Source organism: Rhinatrema bivittatum, chromosome 3 (genome assembly GCF_901001135.1).
Source record: "Rhinatrema bivittatum chromosome 3, aRhiBiv1.1, whole genome shotgun sequence".
Taxonomy (NCBI): Eukaryota; Metazoa; Chordata; class Amphibia; order Gymnophiona; family Rhinatrematidae; genus Rhinatrema; species Rhinatrema bivittatum.
The window spans coordinates 411,885,291-411,902,816 of NC_042617.1; the positions used below are offsets into that span (position 1 = coordinate 411,885,291).

At 41.7% G+C, this 17,526-nt stretch overlaps 1 protein-coding gene across 1 annotated transcript in view; it reads left to right on the forward strand.

The window, feature by feature from the left end:
• Positions 1-17,526, forward strand: part of LOC115088608 (collagen alpha-1(IX) chain-like) — a 104,744-nt gene that overhangs the window by 36,878 nt on the left and 50,340 nt on the right. Inside the window, exons 11-13 of the mRNA XM_029596868.1 lie at positions 411-464; positions 12,054-12,107; positions 15,524-15,577. Coding sequence (XP_029452728.1) covers positions 411-464; positions 12,054-12,107; positions 15,524-15,577 — 162 coding nt within the window. The remainder of the gene's footprint in view (positions 1-410; positions 465-12,053; positions 12,108-15,523; positions 15,578-17,526) is intronic.

A 17,526-nucleotide genomic window follows, 5' to 3' on the forward strand; every position in this document is an offset into this window, starting at 1 on the left:
ATCCGAAAACTGGTTGGCTTTGTATGTTCCATTATTCAGAAAAGTTCCATTTTTCAAAATTCTTTTATCCGAAAACTCACCTTATCTGGAATTTCCATTATCCAGAAAAATCCATTATCCAGGACAAGCTTCATCCCAACCATTCCAAATAGAAGATAATCTACTGTATTACCTTTCAGACTTTCCTAATATATTTTTATGTCTGTCATTCTGTCTTTATCTTCTGCATTTTTAGTTTTCTTTATTTGTAGCACCTTTACTTGGTACCCCGGGTTTGTTTTATATTTGTGCTCTACTGGAAGGAGTTTAGCTTTCGCCTTACAATGAAAATCAATGACGTAGTGTGCACGGTATACTTATAATTCATTCTTGTTCTCTTGATATACACCCCACCTATTTTAATATTTCAGGGAGATGAGGGAGAACAAGGATTTGAAGGAATTGCAGGATTCCGAGGAGTGAAGGTAAAGATGAATGAAAGCTATCATAACCCAATTATGTAAGCAATAAATCTACACTGCAAATAATGCACTAATTAATTTTCATTCATGTTGGCCAAAACCTTTTTCAGACAAGTATTCTATAGATCCTCAAAGATCTTGCTTATCAGCAGCCTTATTTTATATATATTATATATATATATATATATATATATGTAACCTTTAGGTAGATTTTTGCAGGATTTGGGGATAACTTTTAAAATATATGCTGATGATATTCAGCTTCTATTCCCAGCATCCACGGATTTAACAGAGAAGTATAATACGATTCACCAGATCTTAAGAAATATTAAGAAATGGATGAATAACAATAGCTTGCTATTAAATTTAAATAAAACCGAGGCAATTCTGATCTCCCCTACAAATTTCTGAGCTCCCTACCCCTCAGCTGGTTATGGATGGGGCTATTGTTCCTTTTCTAGATAATGTCCGAAATCTTTGATTCCTATTTGATGCTTCTTTCACATTTCAGTCCCAATTGCACCTAGTGTTTAAGAATGGTTTCTTTAGGCTCAGGAAGTTACAACACTTAAAAACATCTTGGAATGTAATGACTTCAGGTTGGTTATCCAGGCTTTTGATCTCTTAGTGATCGACTATTGTAATGCTCTCTAGTTGGGTTTACCCAAATGCCACTTGGCAGCTTTGCAGCTGCTTATGAATGCAGCAGCTCACCTGATCTCTGGCAGTCCTACAAGTATTCACATTTCTGCTGCTTTGAAAGCACTGCATTGGGTCCCTGTGGAGCAGAAAATCAAGTTTAAAGTACTAACTTTGACTTTTAGGGCTCTTCATATGAAAAGCCCAGTATATCTCACAAAGATGCTAAAATGGTTCTGACCAGCGAGAGCAATTCAATTAGAAAATCAATTTCTATTGACTGACCCTAACAAATAGAAGAGACAATTAAACTAGAAGATGGATGTGGCAGAAGGAAGCCAATAGAATTGGAATGTCCGAAATCGGAGCGGCCTCGGAAGGAACTTTCCTTCCACCTCCCCCCACCTTCCCCTCCCTTCCCCTACCTAACCCGCCCCCCAACCCTACCTAACCCCCCCTACCTTTGTTGGAGAAGTTGCACATGCCTCCCGGCAGGTGTAGCTTACGTGCGCCGGCAAAACAGCCGGCCCGCGATCCCGGGCACAGCAGCAAATTGCCGCTGTGCCTGGAGGCTCAGGCCACACCCCCACCTCACCCCTGGACCGCCCACGCCCCGCCCCTTTTTGCAAGCCCCGGGATACACGCACATCCCGGGGCTTGCGCGCGCTACCAAGCCTATGTAAGATAGACTCGGCGCGCGAAGGGGCAGGTTTTCGGGGTTACGCGCGTAACCCTTTGAAAATCTGCTCCACAGTGTTTCTAATCAGAGATAGAGAGAGAGAGAGAGAGTTAGGTATTTATACCTCTATAGGAGGCCCACCTAGTTAATCGAGGTGAGGTTTAGGCAGTAGTGTAGGGGTTAGGGGCCACTTTGACATTCAGAGTGAGACATATGAACAGAACAGTGCACTCTTGTGAAGATTTGATGTCCTTTGGAGTGAGGAAACTCAACCAAAGGTGAGATTTGTACAATATTCTCTCAACCTAGCTTGATGGGCTCTCTACCTGGGTAACATCAAACTAGGTTGATCAGGCAGATTTACGGGCATAACCTTTTGAAAATCTGCCTCTATGAGCACAATTACTCATAGTCTGGGCAATATAGTTCTAGATCTGCAGGCTCTAATGGTGGAAGTAGATGTGGATATTGTTGCTATTACAAACACCTGGTTCATTGAGTCTCATGAATTGGATATGGCCATATCAGTTATAAGCTGTTGAAGAACAATAGAGATAACAGAAAAGGGGGAGGAGCAGCGTTTTAAGTTATAAACAATTTCCAAACAACTGATACGCAGGATACATAGGGAAAGTAAGATGTGATATGGGCTGCTCTTAAAAAGAGATGATGGCATATCCATCTACATTGGTAGAGGAACTGGCAGAGATCTAGCTAAATACATCAAAAGGTGGGAAGGAAGGGTGAGGTTTTTCTTTTTGGGGGATTTTAATCTGTCAGATATGAATTGGATTATCCCTTTTACAGAATCTGCAAGAAATAGAGAGATTGTGGATGCCCCTCAAGGGATTCTCATCAGACAAATGGTGATAGAACCCACAAAGGGAGGAGTGATACTAGATCTTGTACCCACAAATGGAGACAGTGGGGGTAATTTTCAAAAGGATTTATGTACATAAAGAGGGTAATTTTATAAAGTATTTACACACTTAAAATTGGGTTTTAGACATGTAAATGCACTTTACCCATGTAAGTGGGCTTTTGAAAATTGTTATAATATATGCCATTGAATTGTCCATAGATATTCACAATAAAGTGCACGTTACATGTTTAAATAGCTTTAAAATTGCTATGATAGTATATTTACATGTGTAACTCTTTTACAAAATAGCCTTGAAAGAAGCATATATTGTAGCAATTTTCAAAAGCCTACTTACACGCATAGGGGGTCATTTTCAAAGGAGTTACGCATGTAAATGTGACATACTATCGTAGCAATTTTCAAAAGCTATTTACTCGAGTAAAGTGCACTTACTTGAGTAAATCCTATGGACAATTCAATGGCATATATTGTAGCAATTTTGAAAAGCCCACTTACTTGAGTAAAGTGTATTTACTCGAGCAAAAACCAGTTTTGCTCGAGTAAATGCTTTTTAAAATCTACCCCATAAAGCGCATTTACACGCATAAAACCCAGTTTTAAGTAAGAACATAAGAGCATAAATCCAGATTACAAGTACCTGGCAAGCACTCAAAATATTAAGTAGATCACATGCTGCTAATGCTAGTATTAGCAGTGGCTATTTCCTAAGTCAACTTGCTTATTAACAGTTAATGGACTTCTCCAAAAACTTAGCCAAACCTTTTTAAAACCAGCCATACTAACTGCTCTATCCACATCCTCTGGCAAAAAATTCCAGAGCTTAATTGTGCATTGAGTAAAAAATGTATTTTCTCTGATTAGTGCCCCCTAGTACTTTTATTATCTGAAATAGTAAATAACCGATTCATATTTACCCGTCTAGACCGCTCATGATTTTATAGATCTCTATCATATCATATCCTCCCTCAGTTGACTCTTCTGCAAGCTGAACATCCTAACATCTTTAAACTTTCCTCATAGAGGAACCATTCCATTCCCTTTATCATTTTGGTCACCCTTCTCTGTCCTTCTCCAGTGCAACTATATCTTTTTGAGAGAAATGTACACAGTACTCAAGGTGCAGTCTCACCATGGAGTGATACAGAGGCATTAAGACATTTTTTTGTTTTATTCAGCATTCTCTTTCTAATAATTCCTAAAATTCTGTTTGCTTTTTGACTGCTGCAGCACACTGAGCTGACAATTTCAATGTATTATCCACTATGATGCCTAGATCTTTTTCCTGGGTGGTAGCTCCTAATATAGAACCTAACATTGTGAACTTACAAGGGTTATTTTTCCCTATATGCATCACCTTGCACTTGTCCACATTAAATTTCATCTGCCATTTGGATGCCCAATCTTCCAGTCTCGCAAGGTTCTCCTGCAATTTATGACAATCCACTTGTAATTTAACTACTCTGATTAATTTTGTATCATCTGCAAATTTGATTACCTCACTTGTTGTTTCCCTTTCCAGACAATTTATAAATATATTGAAAAGCACTGGTCCAGGTATAGATCCCTGAGGTACTCCACTGTTCACCTTTTTCCACTGTGGAAATTGACCATTTAATCTTACTCTGTTTCCTGTATTTTAATCAGCTTGTAATCCACAAAAGGTCATCGCCTCCAATCCCATGACCTTTTAGTTTTCCTAAAAGCTTCTCATGATTTGACTTTGTCAAATGTCTTTTGAAAATTCAAATACACTATGGGGTAGATTTTCAAACTATGCGAATAGGCCTACTTTTGCTGGCGCATCAGGCGCAAGCAAAAGTACGCTGGATTTTAGTAGATACGCGCGGAGCCGCGCGTATCCACTAAAATCCTGGATCGGCGCGCGCAAGGCTATCAATTCTGTATAGCCGGCGCGCGCCGAGCCGCGCAGCCTACCCCCGTTCCCTCCAAGGCCGCTCCGAAATCGGAGCGGCCTCGGAGGGAACTTCCTTTTGCCCTCCCCTCACCTTCCCCTCCCTTCCCCTACCTAACCCACCCACTCGGCCCTGTCTAAGCCCCCCCTTACCTTTGTCGGGGGATTTACGCCTCCCTCTGGGAGGCGTAAATCCCCGCGCGTCAGCGGGCCTCCTGCGCGCCGGGACGCGACCTGGGGGCGGGTCCAGAGGGCGCGGCCACGCCCCCGGGCCGCCCCGGGCCGTAACCACACCTCCGGGTCCGCCCCCGAAACGCTCCCGGCATGCCCCCTAAACGCCGCGCGGTTCGGGCCCGCCCCCGACACGCCCCTCTCGGAGAACCCCGGGACTTACGCGAGTCCCGGGGTCTGCGTGTGCCGGTGAGCCCATGTAAAATAGGCTCACCGGTGCGCAGGGCCCTGCTCGCCTAAATCCGCCCGGATTTGGGCGGATTTAGGCGAGCAGGGCTCTTAAAATCCGCCCCTATATCTTATCCTGCTAAGTGATGCCTTGACCATGGATATTCAGCGGCATAGTTGCTGAATAACAGTGCAATTATTATTATTATAGATAAAATATAAAACCACACCAATTTTCTCAGTCTCTTACTCACGTTTCAGTCTAATCTAAATGCTTGCAGACAGAGCGACACTCTCATTCACGATTCAAAGTCAAAGTCGAAAAACGCTGGTGCATGCACCTTATATTTAAGTCACAAGACGTACCCTGAAAAATGTTAACTAATTGGATAAAAGGAATTCCATTTAATCATTGAATTAAATCCATAGGGCTCCATAGATTTTAGACGAAATATCCATCATTGCTCTAATCCAGGGGTGGTGAACTCCAGTCCTTGAGGGCCACAAACAGGCCAGGTTTTCAGGATAACCATTAGAGATGTGCAATCGTTTTTGCTGAATTGGAATATTTCAAAGAATTGGAATATTTCAAAGAAATATTCCAATTCGGCATGGGTCAGAGGACCCAAAGCCCGAGACGGATTTTCCCTGAACCTTGGGGAAAGTTCATTGTTCGGGTTAGTGCGGGGGGAGGGGCACCTTTATTAAAAAAAAACAAAAAAACACCCAACCCTTAGAATTTAGTTATTTACACCCCCCCCACCCTGCGGACCTCCCCAAAACTTTCCTATGATCCGTGGTGGTCAGCGGTAGTCCCGGGAGCGATCTCCCACTCTTGGGCCATCGGCAGCCAGTAAACAAAATGGCGCCGGTGGCCCTTTGCCCTTACCATGTGACAGGGGCTACCGTGCCATTGATCGGCCCCTGTCACATGGAAGGAGCAATGGATGGCCCGCCCCATAATGAATATGCATGAGATAGTTTTGCATACATTGGAGGCAGAGCATGCAGATCTATCTCATGTATATTCATTGTGGTTATCCTGAAAACCTGGCCTGTTTGTGGCCCTCGGGGACTGGAGTTTGCCACCTGTGCTCTAATCAATGTAGCTATTTATCTCAATTGAACAGTAACTGAGTGAACAATAACATCAGAGGAGGAGATCGAGATAAACAGCTACATTAATTAGAGCAATGATGAATATTTCGTCTAAATATTATGGAGCCCTATGGACTTGATTGAATTGAACACCCCAACATATCCCTTTTTTACACAAGCACATTTACTTGTGGACTCCAATGTATCCACGGATTTTGCAGATTTGAAAAAAAATTATACTCATGTATCCACTTTTGTATGTGCACGTATGCTTTTTTACAAGCACATCTTTTGAAAATGCACTTCTTATTGTTAGAAGAGGTTAGAAGTTAAAATCATCCAATCCAATTTTCCATTTCATTTTGACTCCTCTGTTTATTAAATATCTATGAATTAATTTAAGGACTAATGAGCAAAAGGATTTTTCACATTTTGTGTCTTTGGAAAAAATGCTTATTACATAGATCACTTAGCAAGGGATTTAAGGCCCATTTACTAAGCATTTTACCAAAGGACAAAAAAATGGGAGAAAACCTTGCATATATAGCATATATAAAGTTAATTTTCCAGAACTTATTAATAATATTAAAAAAGATTTGGTGTACTGATTATTGGTCAAAATAGAGCACATTCTGGATAGGGAGAATTCGAAGTTTTAAAATGAATATACAAAGACTCAGTACAGGAGGAATTCACAGGAGACAGAGCCCTATTTGTAGTAGTAGCTGTATACAGGGATGGTAACTTTCAAACTGGAGTGAGGGCGCACATTTGTACGTATGCGCCGACCGATGCCCAAGGCCGCAGCTATTTTCTAACCTGCATGCGTATATGCGTGCAAGTTATAAAATAGCTTGACTGCGTGCATGTGCGCCAAATTTTACATGGATGTGAAAATCCTGCTTCTACTGTGTAAGTTAGTGGATTTTAAAAAGGGGCGTGCGTCCACAACATTCCCAGTTTACCAGTTCATCCACCATTTTGCCCAGTTAATAAGTCCTCCAAACTCCGCTGGTTTGATAGCCTACACTCCTCCAGTTACCCCAGACTGTTTAAACCCTTTAGAAATGGCTCGATCCTTTTATTTTACGAGTTACACGCGTTCCATAGCAGAAGTAAAGTAACACAGCAAGAAACCTCTGCATGCGCCGAGGCACTTAAGTATTTACACATGCATCTCTTGACCAGGCTCCAAAACATCCACATTCTGCCCGGACAACGTCCATGCCTCACCTCTTTTTGGGCAACAAGAAAGATAGACGCCAAATAATGTCCATTGAACTTATTTATTAGGAGACTTGATAAACAAATACTGAACCGCCCGACTCAAATCGAGTTTCACCCCCTCAGGGGCTGCCTCAGGGGCTGTTGGAGAAGTGTCTTATGTACATGTAGGAGTTTTCATGCATAAATAATTTGTTCAAAAATGCTGCACGTCAGAATGGTATGGCTCCCGTATCTCAAATTTTGCATGGAGAGTAATTATGCCAGTGATTTCAATGCGCTGCGAACCCCGCCGTAGCTGCTAACACTGAGAGCTGTAATCTCGACAATGTAACACCCGGCGCGCTTGTCTCCTGATTCGTTCAGAAGGAGACAAGCGCGCCGGGTGTTACATTGTCGAGATTACAGCTCTCAGTGTTAGCAGCTACGGCGGGGTTCACAGCGCATTGAAATCACTGGCATAATTACGCTCCGTGCTCAGTGTTAGCAGCTACGGCGGGGTTCGCAGCGCATTGAAATCACTGGCATAATTACGCTCCGTGCAAAATTTGAGATACGGGAGCCATACCACTCTGACGTGCAGCATTTTTGAACAAATTATTTATGCATGAAAACCCCTAGATGTACATAAGACACTTCTCCAACAGCCCCTGAGGCAGCCCCTGAGGGGGCGAAACTCGATCTGAGTCGGGCGGTTCAGTATTTGTTTATCCAGTCTCCTAATAAAGAAGTTCAATGGACATTATTTGGCGTCTATCTTTCTTGTTGCCCACATGGCTTTCCTAGATCGCCTTCCTCCTTGCTTTATCAACTCACCTCTTTTTGGAAATTTTTGGATGTGCGTGCTGCGGCATTTACATGCGTATCTGGGTGCTTTTTAAAATACGGTCAGTGCATGTAATTCTGACATCTACGCACATCCCCTAATTGATGCTCATGCCGGGCTTTTAAAATTTACCTTTAAGCATTTTTCCCATAAACAGGGCGAGATTTTAAGACCTGCGCGCGGGCGTACATGTGCGCGCGCTACCCGTCACGCGCACATGTACGCCCAATTTTACAACATGCACACAGGCGCATGCATGTTATAAAATCGGGGGTTGGCGCGCACAAGGGGGTGCACAATTGTGCACCTTGTGTACGGTGAGCCCGTGCCGAGCCGCGCTGCCTTCCCCTGTTCCCTCCCAGGCCGCTCCTACCCCCCACCCCACCTTCCTTTCCCTTCCCCTACCTCCCCCGCCCTTTCCCCCTACCTTTTTCTTGTTTTTACATTTGTTGTAAAACTTACTTCAGCCCTGGGGCTGAAGTAAGTTGTGTGCGCCGGCCGACTGCCGGCGTGCGATTCCCGGCACAGCGGCAAATGGGCCGCTGTGCCGGGAGCCTCTGATCCCACCCCGCTCCCTCCCCTCCTTTTTTGCAAGCCTTGGGACTTACACGCTTCCCAGGGCTTTACGCGCGTTGCCGGGCCTTTTGAAAATAGGCCCGGCGTGCGTAAACTTTTGAAAATCTGCCCCTAAATAGGAGAAAATGTTTAGTACATAGGCCCCCTAGTACTTTTACAGGGATGATAACTTTCAGGCATGCGCATTTACACATGTGTATGTGGGCGCATGGCCAGATACGTGGCAGTTTTACATCCTGCGCACACATATGTGCACATGTAATAAAATAGCCCCGGTACGCATGTGTGTGCCCCTAAATTTAAACTTGCATGCCTACGCAAGTGAGAATATTGCATGGAACACGCAAGTGAGAATATTTTATAACTGACGCACATCCAGCCCATGACCACTTTCACCAGTTTGCCCATTCTAGAGTTGGGTCCCCCAAACTCCACTGGTTCTTTAGCCTGCACTCCCCCCAATTAACCCAGACCCCTCAAACACTTCATAGATGCCTGGAAATAGTTTTATGAAGATGTACACCTCCTTCATAGCAGAAGTAACTTTGTGCTGAGATATACCTGCACCCAGATGTGTAGCTACTTGTGTACAGACCTCTTTGTCCTGCCCCAGAATGCTAATTCCCCGCCCACATCCCATCCCTTTTTTTCCACGTTGTTAAATATTCACGCATCGGTACTTGTGCGTGCATGTGGGCGGCTCATAAAATTGGGTGGATATGTGCATGTGTTGTAGATGTGCACCCAGCTCCCGATTTTGGCGTGCGCCCGGCTTTTAAAATTCACCTTTAATGCAGAAACACATCTGCACCAAAAATGTGATTTTATTTGTTTGAAATTAAGTCATATTTCAACTTGTAGTGCTTAACAGAAGGTTACAAGTGAAAACCCATAAAAATTTGCAGAAAAGATTATTGTGCCTCCCCATGTCTCTGTCTGCCGTTGGTGCCCCTTCACCACCTTTTCTAACTTCTCTATCTTCCTCTACTTCTGAAATCTCCCAGGACTCCATCAACCTCTCTATCTCTCACCCTTCTTCCTCCATCCAAGGCCTCCTTGTCTCGGTCACTCACACTTCATTTCTTTAAATTGTATTTCTTTGTTACCACTAAAATTATCTATATTCTTCCTTCATTAACCTTCTTTACCTCTTAACCCAATGGCTGCTCACCAGTCGAAACCACATACAGAGGAGTTGCATCTCCACCCTCTTATCAGTAGCAGTCCAGCTGGTGCTTCACTCCTGGTTGTCTGGTAGCCATGCAGCACTGGCAGATCCCACTTACATTTTTGGTCAGCATGGAGCTCCTACTGTCTCTGTTTAAGTGGTTGACTGGAACTGAGTTGCACTGATCTTTTTTTGTTATGTCATCTGGTAGGGATAGAAGAGCCTGAACTGCATGCTTTTCTATTGTCAGCAATCAGTGGGGAGTGGACCCACAGTGATGCTGTCATGTCTTGATTTGTACCAAGCTCTTTTCTTGTCAGCTGGAGGGCCCACAGTGACCGCCTTCTCTGTTATCAGCAGGCGAGGAAGCCTCATAGTGGTCACTTCTCATCTTGCAGGATTAGTTTTCACCGTCTACTCCTTGATACTGGCTTTAATGTTCTTAAATCATATTGTCAGGTGACTAGCAACCATTGGAAAGCCAATTCTTCTTGCTTCAAAGTTTAGATCACATGTTACTTTTTCTGAGAAAAAAAATGTTTTCTGCAAAACTATATGTTTCTTCTTTAAACATTTCAACTGTAAGTCTGACATAAGAGGAAGAAAGTCTAACATTGCATCCACACAAACCCAGAAAATCTGGTATTCGTATATATATTGGACCTATTGATAAGTCACTTATCTAGCTATCTGGTGGGTGGATCGGGGCTATGCTACTTAGATGGATAACTTATCCGGCTAAGTAACGATATTGAGTCTTAGCCGGATAAGTTAACCTGCTAAGTCTAGACCTGCTATTGAGCATGTCTAGACTTAACTGGAATACACTTACCTGGATAAGTAGCGTTTTGTACATGAATATAAAGTGGCATAGCTATGCCGCTGAATGTCCTTGTAACTTAGCCGGATAAGCTATATCCGGCTCAGTTGCTTAGCTGGCTGCCTTTGAATATCTATCCCATAATTAATCAATTATACACAGTCCATAGAGCAATGGAACTATATAATAATATAGGCTGCCCTGGTTAGATGGGTCTCCTAAATACTGGTATAAATCAATGTGGCAAGAGAATGTTTCCTCCTTTATTCCCTTAACACTGCAAGTTGTCTACAATTCAAATATATTAGCTGAGAATAAATAAAAGCTGAAAAATACATTGGCAATTGAGGAAATTTAAGTAAAACAATCTTATATAATAATCTTTAGCTTTGAAAAATTGTGTTTGACTCAGGAGTTTTCTCCTGTACCTTTCAGTTTCCAGCTCAGTTGGAACCAGAGCTGGCATCTGGAGCTAAGAGTTTTCATTTGCAACTACTCAAGGATTTTTTTTCCTATTATATATTCCCTCCCAGCGACAGCCCTTGGTTGGTGGTGGAGTGGGGGTGGGGAGGTGCAGCACCAGGACTCCTTCCGGAACCCTGCATGCCTCCCCAGCATCTTCAGCCCCAACCAATCCAGGGAACAAAAGGCCTGAACCAGTAAATAAAGCCAGGTTCTTCCGCTTGGCATTGCTGCCAGGAGGATTTATATGTGATAAATATGCATCTTTGATGACATTTTCATGTTTTTATATAATTATTCCTCGTAAAAAAAAAAAAAAAGTGACCATTAAAATTGCACAAATAGATGTAATGCAATTTAAAAATGCATGAATAAAGTTGATTAGACCTTTGTAACCATAAGATGGTTCACATTAAAGATTATTTCACCTTCGACATACATTACGAAATACAGTAGTGCACATATAAGGAGATAGTTTTCAAAATTATGTATGCATGTAAATCTCCTTCTGAAAAAGAACTGGTGGGTTGTGCATGGAAAAGCACACATATGAAACACGATTTCATGCATGGTTTTCCCTGCACTCACAGGAGGTATTCTAGGGGACAGAATTGGGGGGGGGGGGGGGTAAGCATTTACACTCATACTTTCAGTTTTGGTAAATATGTACATAAATGCTCATGCAGAAAATGACACCACGCGCATGCCAGCACAAACCGGGAATTTTCAAAGTGGGGAGAAATGCTTTCCTTGGATCACTTACTTAATCATTTATTTGTACATCTCTGATTTGTTGTTTGCATAGGTCCTGTATTTTTAACCTTGTTTTCTGATACATAGAAAATCTCTGCCCTAAAAAAAACCCTCATCCTTTTATTTTTTTTTTCCTTATTTCTGCACTTTTAGGGTGATGATGGCTTTTCAGGAGATGATGGTCCACAAGGCCCTGAAGGAATTAGGGTAAAGTTAATTGAGTAATTATCTAAAAATATTTTGTACACTTTTTCTACACAATTTATTCCCTTTTCCTCTGTCTAATCCAGGCAATGAATCATATTTTAACAGGTGCTGCTCATGATATCTCTGGTACATTAAAGAGTGATTTTTAAAATCATTTTTAAAAGCACCATTTTACTCATGAATCTAGGTCTTTTGAAAATTACCCCTGGTTATATGTGGAAAAGCATGCATAGAAGCTATGTTACTCGTACTTTTATGTGCACTTGAAAGAGGAATTCCCAGGGGCTGAGTTAGGGCAGAGAAACCATTGGTAAGTGTGCTTTCTAAAATCAGACACATGCTCGTAAAGGTACATGTGAACATTTACACTTTCTCCCATGCAGGCATAAATGTGCTTGTGTGTGCTGCACAACGGGGTCACACATATCTGCTAATTTACGAACACAAGTCCACTTTGAAAATTATGGTTGAAATCCACATGCACTTTTTATATGCAGTCTAGCCCTAAGCATATAAAATTGGGCTCCCTAAGTTTAGGTAGAGGATTGTATGAAACACTGTTTCACTTCACAGCTAAATTTATCTGAAAGAGCAAATGGTAGAGGAGTAAAGACACAGAAAGTTCCTTAGAATTATGGCTGTCATTTCTGCACTAATATACAGGAATACAATTGCCCAAGCAGGTGAGAGACAGCGAGAGAGAGAGCAAGAGAGATTCTTTATAAGGCTGTTATATAAGGAAACTATTTATACCACTGTTAGAGGGGCAACTAGTAACTCAGGGTGAGATTTTGGTGGTGGCCTAGGTTTTGGGGGGCAGTTTTACATGCACAGTCAGAGGTACGAACAGCACAGACATCACCGGAGATTTTATGTGATTTGGACTGATGATAGGTACACAATGATCAGATTTGTACATTGTACTCTTGACCTAGCTCGATAGAAGCTAGGTAGAGTGCATCAAGCTAGGTCGAGAGTACATTGTACAAATCTCATCTTTTTATGTTTACTGTGCTGTTCGTACCTCTGGCTCTGCATGTAAAACTGCCCCCCAAAACCTAAGCCACCCCTAAAACCTTAACCCCGAGTTCAGAATGGCCCCTCTTACAGTGGTATAAAAAGTTGACTAATATGGGCTAGATTTTAAAAGCCCTGCGCGCGTAAATCATGCCGGATTTACGTGCGCAGGGCACTCGCTCGCCGGCACGCCTATTTTGCCTAGGCCACCGGCGCGTGCAAAGCCCCGGGACGCGTGTAAGTCCCGGGGCTTCGTAAAAGGGGCGAGAGGGGGAATGTCCGGGGGTGTGTCTGGGGTCAGGGGGCGGTCCGGGGTGGAACTAGGGGCGTGGTGACGGTTCGGGGGCAGGCTGGGATGGCGGTCCCGAGTCCCCCGGCACTGCAGCCTGTGCCGGGGGATGCCGAGGCAGCGCGGGCAAGTGTAAACTGAACCATGTAGTTGTGTTGTCCAACTCAGGATGGGTAAACTGTATTGCTCAGTTCTGTCTCCAAAGTACAGAGCACAAAAGAGACTGCAAAGTGTATTCGGAAAATCCTACCACTAACATGCATTACCCCTGAGGCAGCTCTCGACCAAAGTGCGAAACTCGGCCAGAGTCGGGCCATTTCTAATAAAGGACTTTTTTATACACCGATCTTCGCATTCTTTACTGCTACACAGCCAACTGGATCATCTTCCAATTTGTTTTCTGGGTCCATCGGAAAATAAAGTACTGCTCCTGATGAGGCAAATTTAAAGAAGCATCACCTTCTGAAGTAAAGTGACTTGCTGTATAACAAAAAATTTCAAATGATCAGGGGTATGGTGTATATTAATCCAATATATTAGAAGTGGTACTTTCATTTTCTTATTCTGTATACAGCTTTTGAGTTCTAATCTGATTCTTATTCTGACCGATGTATATTTTGTTGCACAGACATACAATCACATAAATAACAGATGGAGTAGTGCAGTCGAAATGACCTAAAAACTTATGTATAATCTGGAATAAATAAAGCCTTATTTGACCAGGCAATGATCACATACAGAACATGAGACATACTGAAAATCACCAATTTCATTATGCTGTTCAGTCAGAAACAGAGAGGGAAGGACTGACTAAATTAACTGGTCCCTTATATTTCTTCCCTTCTTAAATGCAAACATTGGGCAATCTTTAAAAACTTCATATATGGATAAAATGTTCCAATGACAAAAAGCTGCTTGTTTAACAAAACACACGCTAGTCACAAAAGGGAGATTCATACCATTCTTGTTAATGAAGATTTCTCCATAGTCTGTAATAAAAGATCCCTATTAGCATACAAAGCACACTTGTAAAATTGCCTAATGTATTTAGATAGCCTCTCTGTTGAAATCTCTCTCCCATATGTAATGCTTGATTTCTATATTCCTCTGTTGATGTACACAATCACCATAATCTTAAAAATTGTCCAGTCGGAATGTTTTCATTCAGAAGTCGAATGGTGGCTAGAAAATTGAAGAAGTATATATATGTCTGTGGGCTTAATGTAGACAGTGGTACATAACTCATTTGCAACTAGAGATGTGCATTCGATTTTGCTGAATTGGAAAATTTCAACAAAATTGTCCAATTCGGCATGTTTCAGGGAGCCCAAAAAAGATCGGGATTTTCCCATTTTTTTTGCAAAAATTCATTTTTTCGATTAGTGCGCACTAACGGGAGTCAGTGCGTGCTAACTCCTGTTAGTGGGCACTAACAAAAACTAACAAAAACTAACAAAATCTAACGGTTTTTGTTAGTGTGCACTAACGGGGAGTTAGCGCGCACTAATGGCAGTTAGCGTGCACTAACGGGAAGTTAGCGTACACTAACTGAAAATCGATTTTTCGCGAAAAAAAAGACCCGAACCGAAAAAACCCGATATTTTCCATGGCGGCCGAAAAATGAAGAATGACACGAACACAAAAAACAATGCATATCTCTATTTGCAACTCTGTAAATAAAAATGTCCAAAAAAGAAATAGTCTACTCATTACTTTGAATAGTAAATTGTAAATTAGAATACAATGTATTAATCTATAAATAGAAAGCTTTTAATGATCAGTGAGTAAAAAATATATCATTAATAAAATGCTTCTAAAATTTTATGTATGACCAAAATGATGACTTACAGATATATTTTTCCTCAAAGAGACATTAATGCATGCTACAGATGGGGCCAAAATTGATCCCATTGCTGCCTTTTTGATTTGTTGAAAATATTGTTTACCAAACTTAAAAAAGCAAAACTTACAAATGTGCTTTTTTATGCTAATAGGGATCTTTTATTACAATTTGTGTTAGATAACAGGATTACTCTATAAATCATAGTTTGGTCCTGATGCTTTATTTTTTAATTGTGGATTAAAAAAATATCTCTGTGTTTAATTGCAGGGCCTTGTGGGAGATCCAGGCTATCCCAGACCACCAGGTTTAAAAGGAATTCCAGTAGGAAAACAGTTTTTTTTTCTTTTTATTATTGTATACATAAATACTTATTCATTTATTTTACCTATTCTGGGTATAAATCTAGTATACACTCATGGCCAGAAAGAATTTCAGCCAGGAAAAGAAAAATAATTACTACAGAAGAAGGTTAAATCTTCATTAAACTTTAGTTTAAATAGTTTAATATGGGCATTGGCTGCATCAAGTCATTTAATGCATTCATGTGAGTATAGATCAAGAGGTAGAGATCGACATGTAATAGCATCATGAGAAACTGAATGTCTAGGAAAATGCTAAATGTTAGTATTATGACATTAGACCCTGAAGTAAAGAACAGATAACTACTGTTCCTTCATAATGCTAGTGAATAACCTCTTGTGAGATAGTGCCCCTTGTGTTCCCCTATTTACCTATGCAGGACCAGGCTAGATGCCTGGTCCATCTTAAATTCCTTAAGTAGAGCATGCTCTATGGGCAGGATTCTGTGGGGCAGGTAGGGCTCAGAGAGTGCAACCAGAGACTGGGGAATAAGAGCTGAGATCCAGGTGGGGATAATTAGACCAGGCCCAGGTCTCCAGGACTGAGCTGAGATGAAGTATTGTGAGTACTGAGGGAAGCAGTACTGAACTTTAAGTAAAGAGAGTATACTGTTCTGAAGGGAAGAGAGTCTATTGTTGTGCATGTGTGAAGCTATAATAAAGATATACTGTTTTAAGAAAGCTTGGAATCAGACTAGCTTGTCTCCAGGCCTGTGGGAATTACAGTTCATTCCTATATTCCTACAGATAATGTTAGAGAATCAAAATGAGAAATACCAGGAAAACAAAATAACTCAATATTTCTTGTATTTACCTATACATAATTACAATACTATAATATGGAACAAAACAATTTAGAAACCATATGTCACCATAATCCAAAAGAATTTGGGCATCGAATAGGCCATAAAGGCAGCACTTCTCAATAGATGCCAGATGACTACTGCAGGCCACCTTACTTCCTATGGTTCTACTGCTCTTCTTCCGTGTCACCATTGCAAGTATCAAAGTCCCTGTAAACATGTTCCAGTTCCCCAGCCATTTAGTTTTCTTCCCTAATGCTCTTGAGCTTCAAAATGTTCTAACTCTTATCCAGCCTTCCTTGCTCTCCCTGAGACCATCTTATGCTTGTCCCTCTGCTTCTCTCAGTAATCTCCTCCTCCTTCTCCATTCATCTGGATACATAAAACCTAGTCCTTGGAGGACCAGGACTTCAAGCTGTCACTCCTCCAATTGTATCCCTATCTCTTTCCTTTCTGCCTTTTATCTCCCTTTCTCATGTTCCCTGTGGCATGCCTGCTCCATTTCCAGTAAGCATGCCTACATTCATGACTTCTTTATCTCTCATGCCCTCTATCTTTTTGATTTGACCAAGACTTGGCTTTCCCATGAGGACTTTGCTTCTATTACTGTTCTCTGTAGTGGAGAGTACCATTTCTCCCAACACTATCACCACAGTCATGTTTGATAGGTTGTGACAGCAGTGCTCAGTTGCTACTCTCCTCTTCTTGCAAGTTTCATCCCCTTCTTCCACCTTAAGCTCACTTTTTTGAGTCCCACTCCATTTGTTTTTCCACCCCACTTTCACTCTAGGTGATATCATTTATTGTCCTACTCATAAGTACCCCAGCTATCCTCCTTCTTTGCCGAATTTGGTTCCTGTCTTTTCTTCTTCCAGGAACCATCTTCTTCTTCCCATACGTTTGTGGACTTTAACCTTCATGCTGATGACTCTCCTTTTTTGCCCCAAAATACTTTGTTTTAATCTCTTCATTCAATTTCAAAGTAAGCTCTATTGTTCCCACTCATTAGCATGACTACTGACTTGATCTAGTTTCTTTTTCCAACTGCTCCTGCTCAGGCTTCTTTACCTCTTTTCTTCCCATCATTTGATAACTTTGACACCTAACT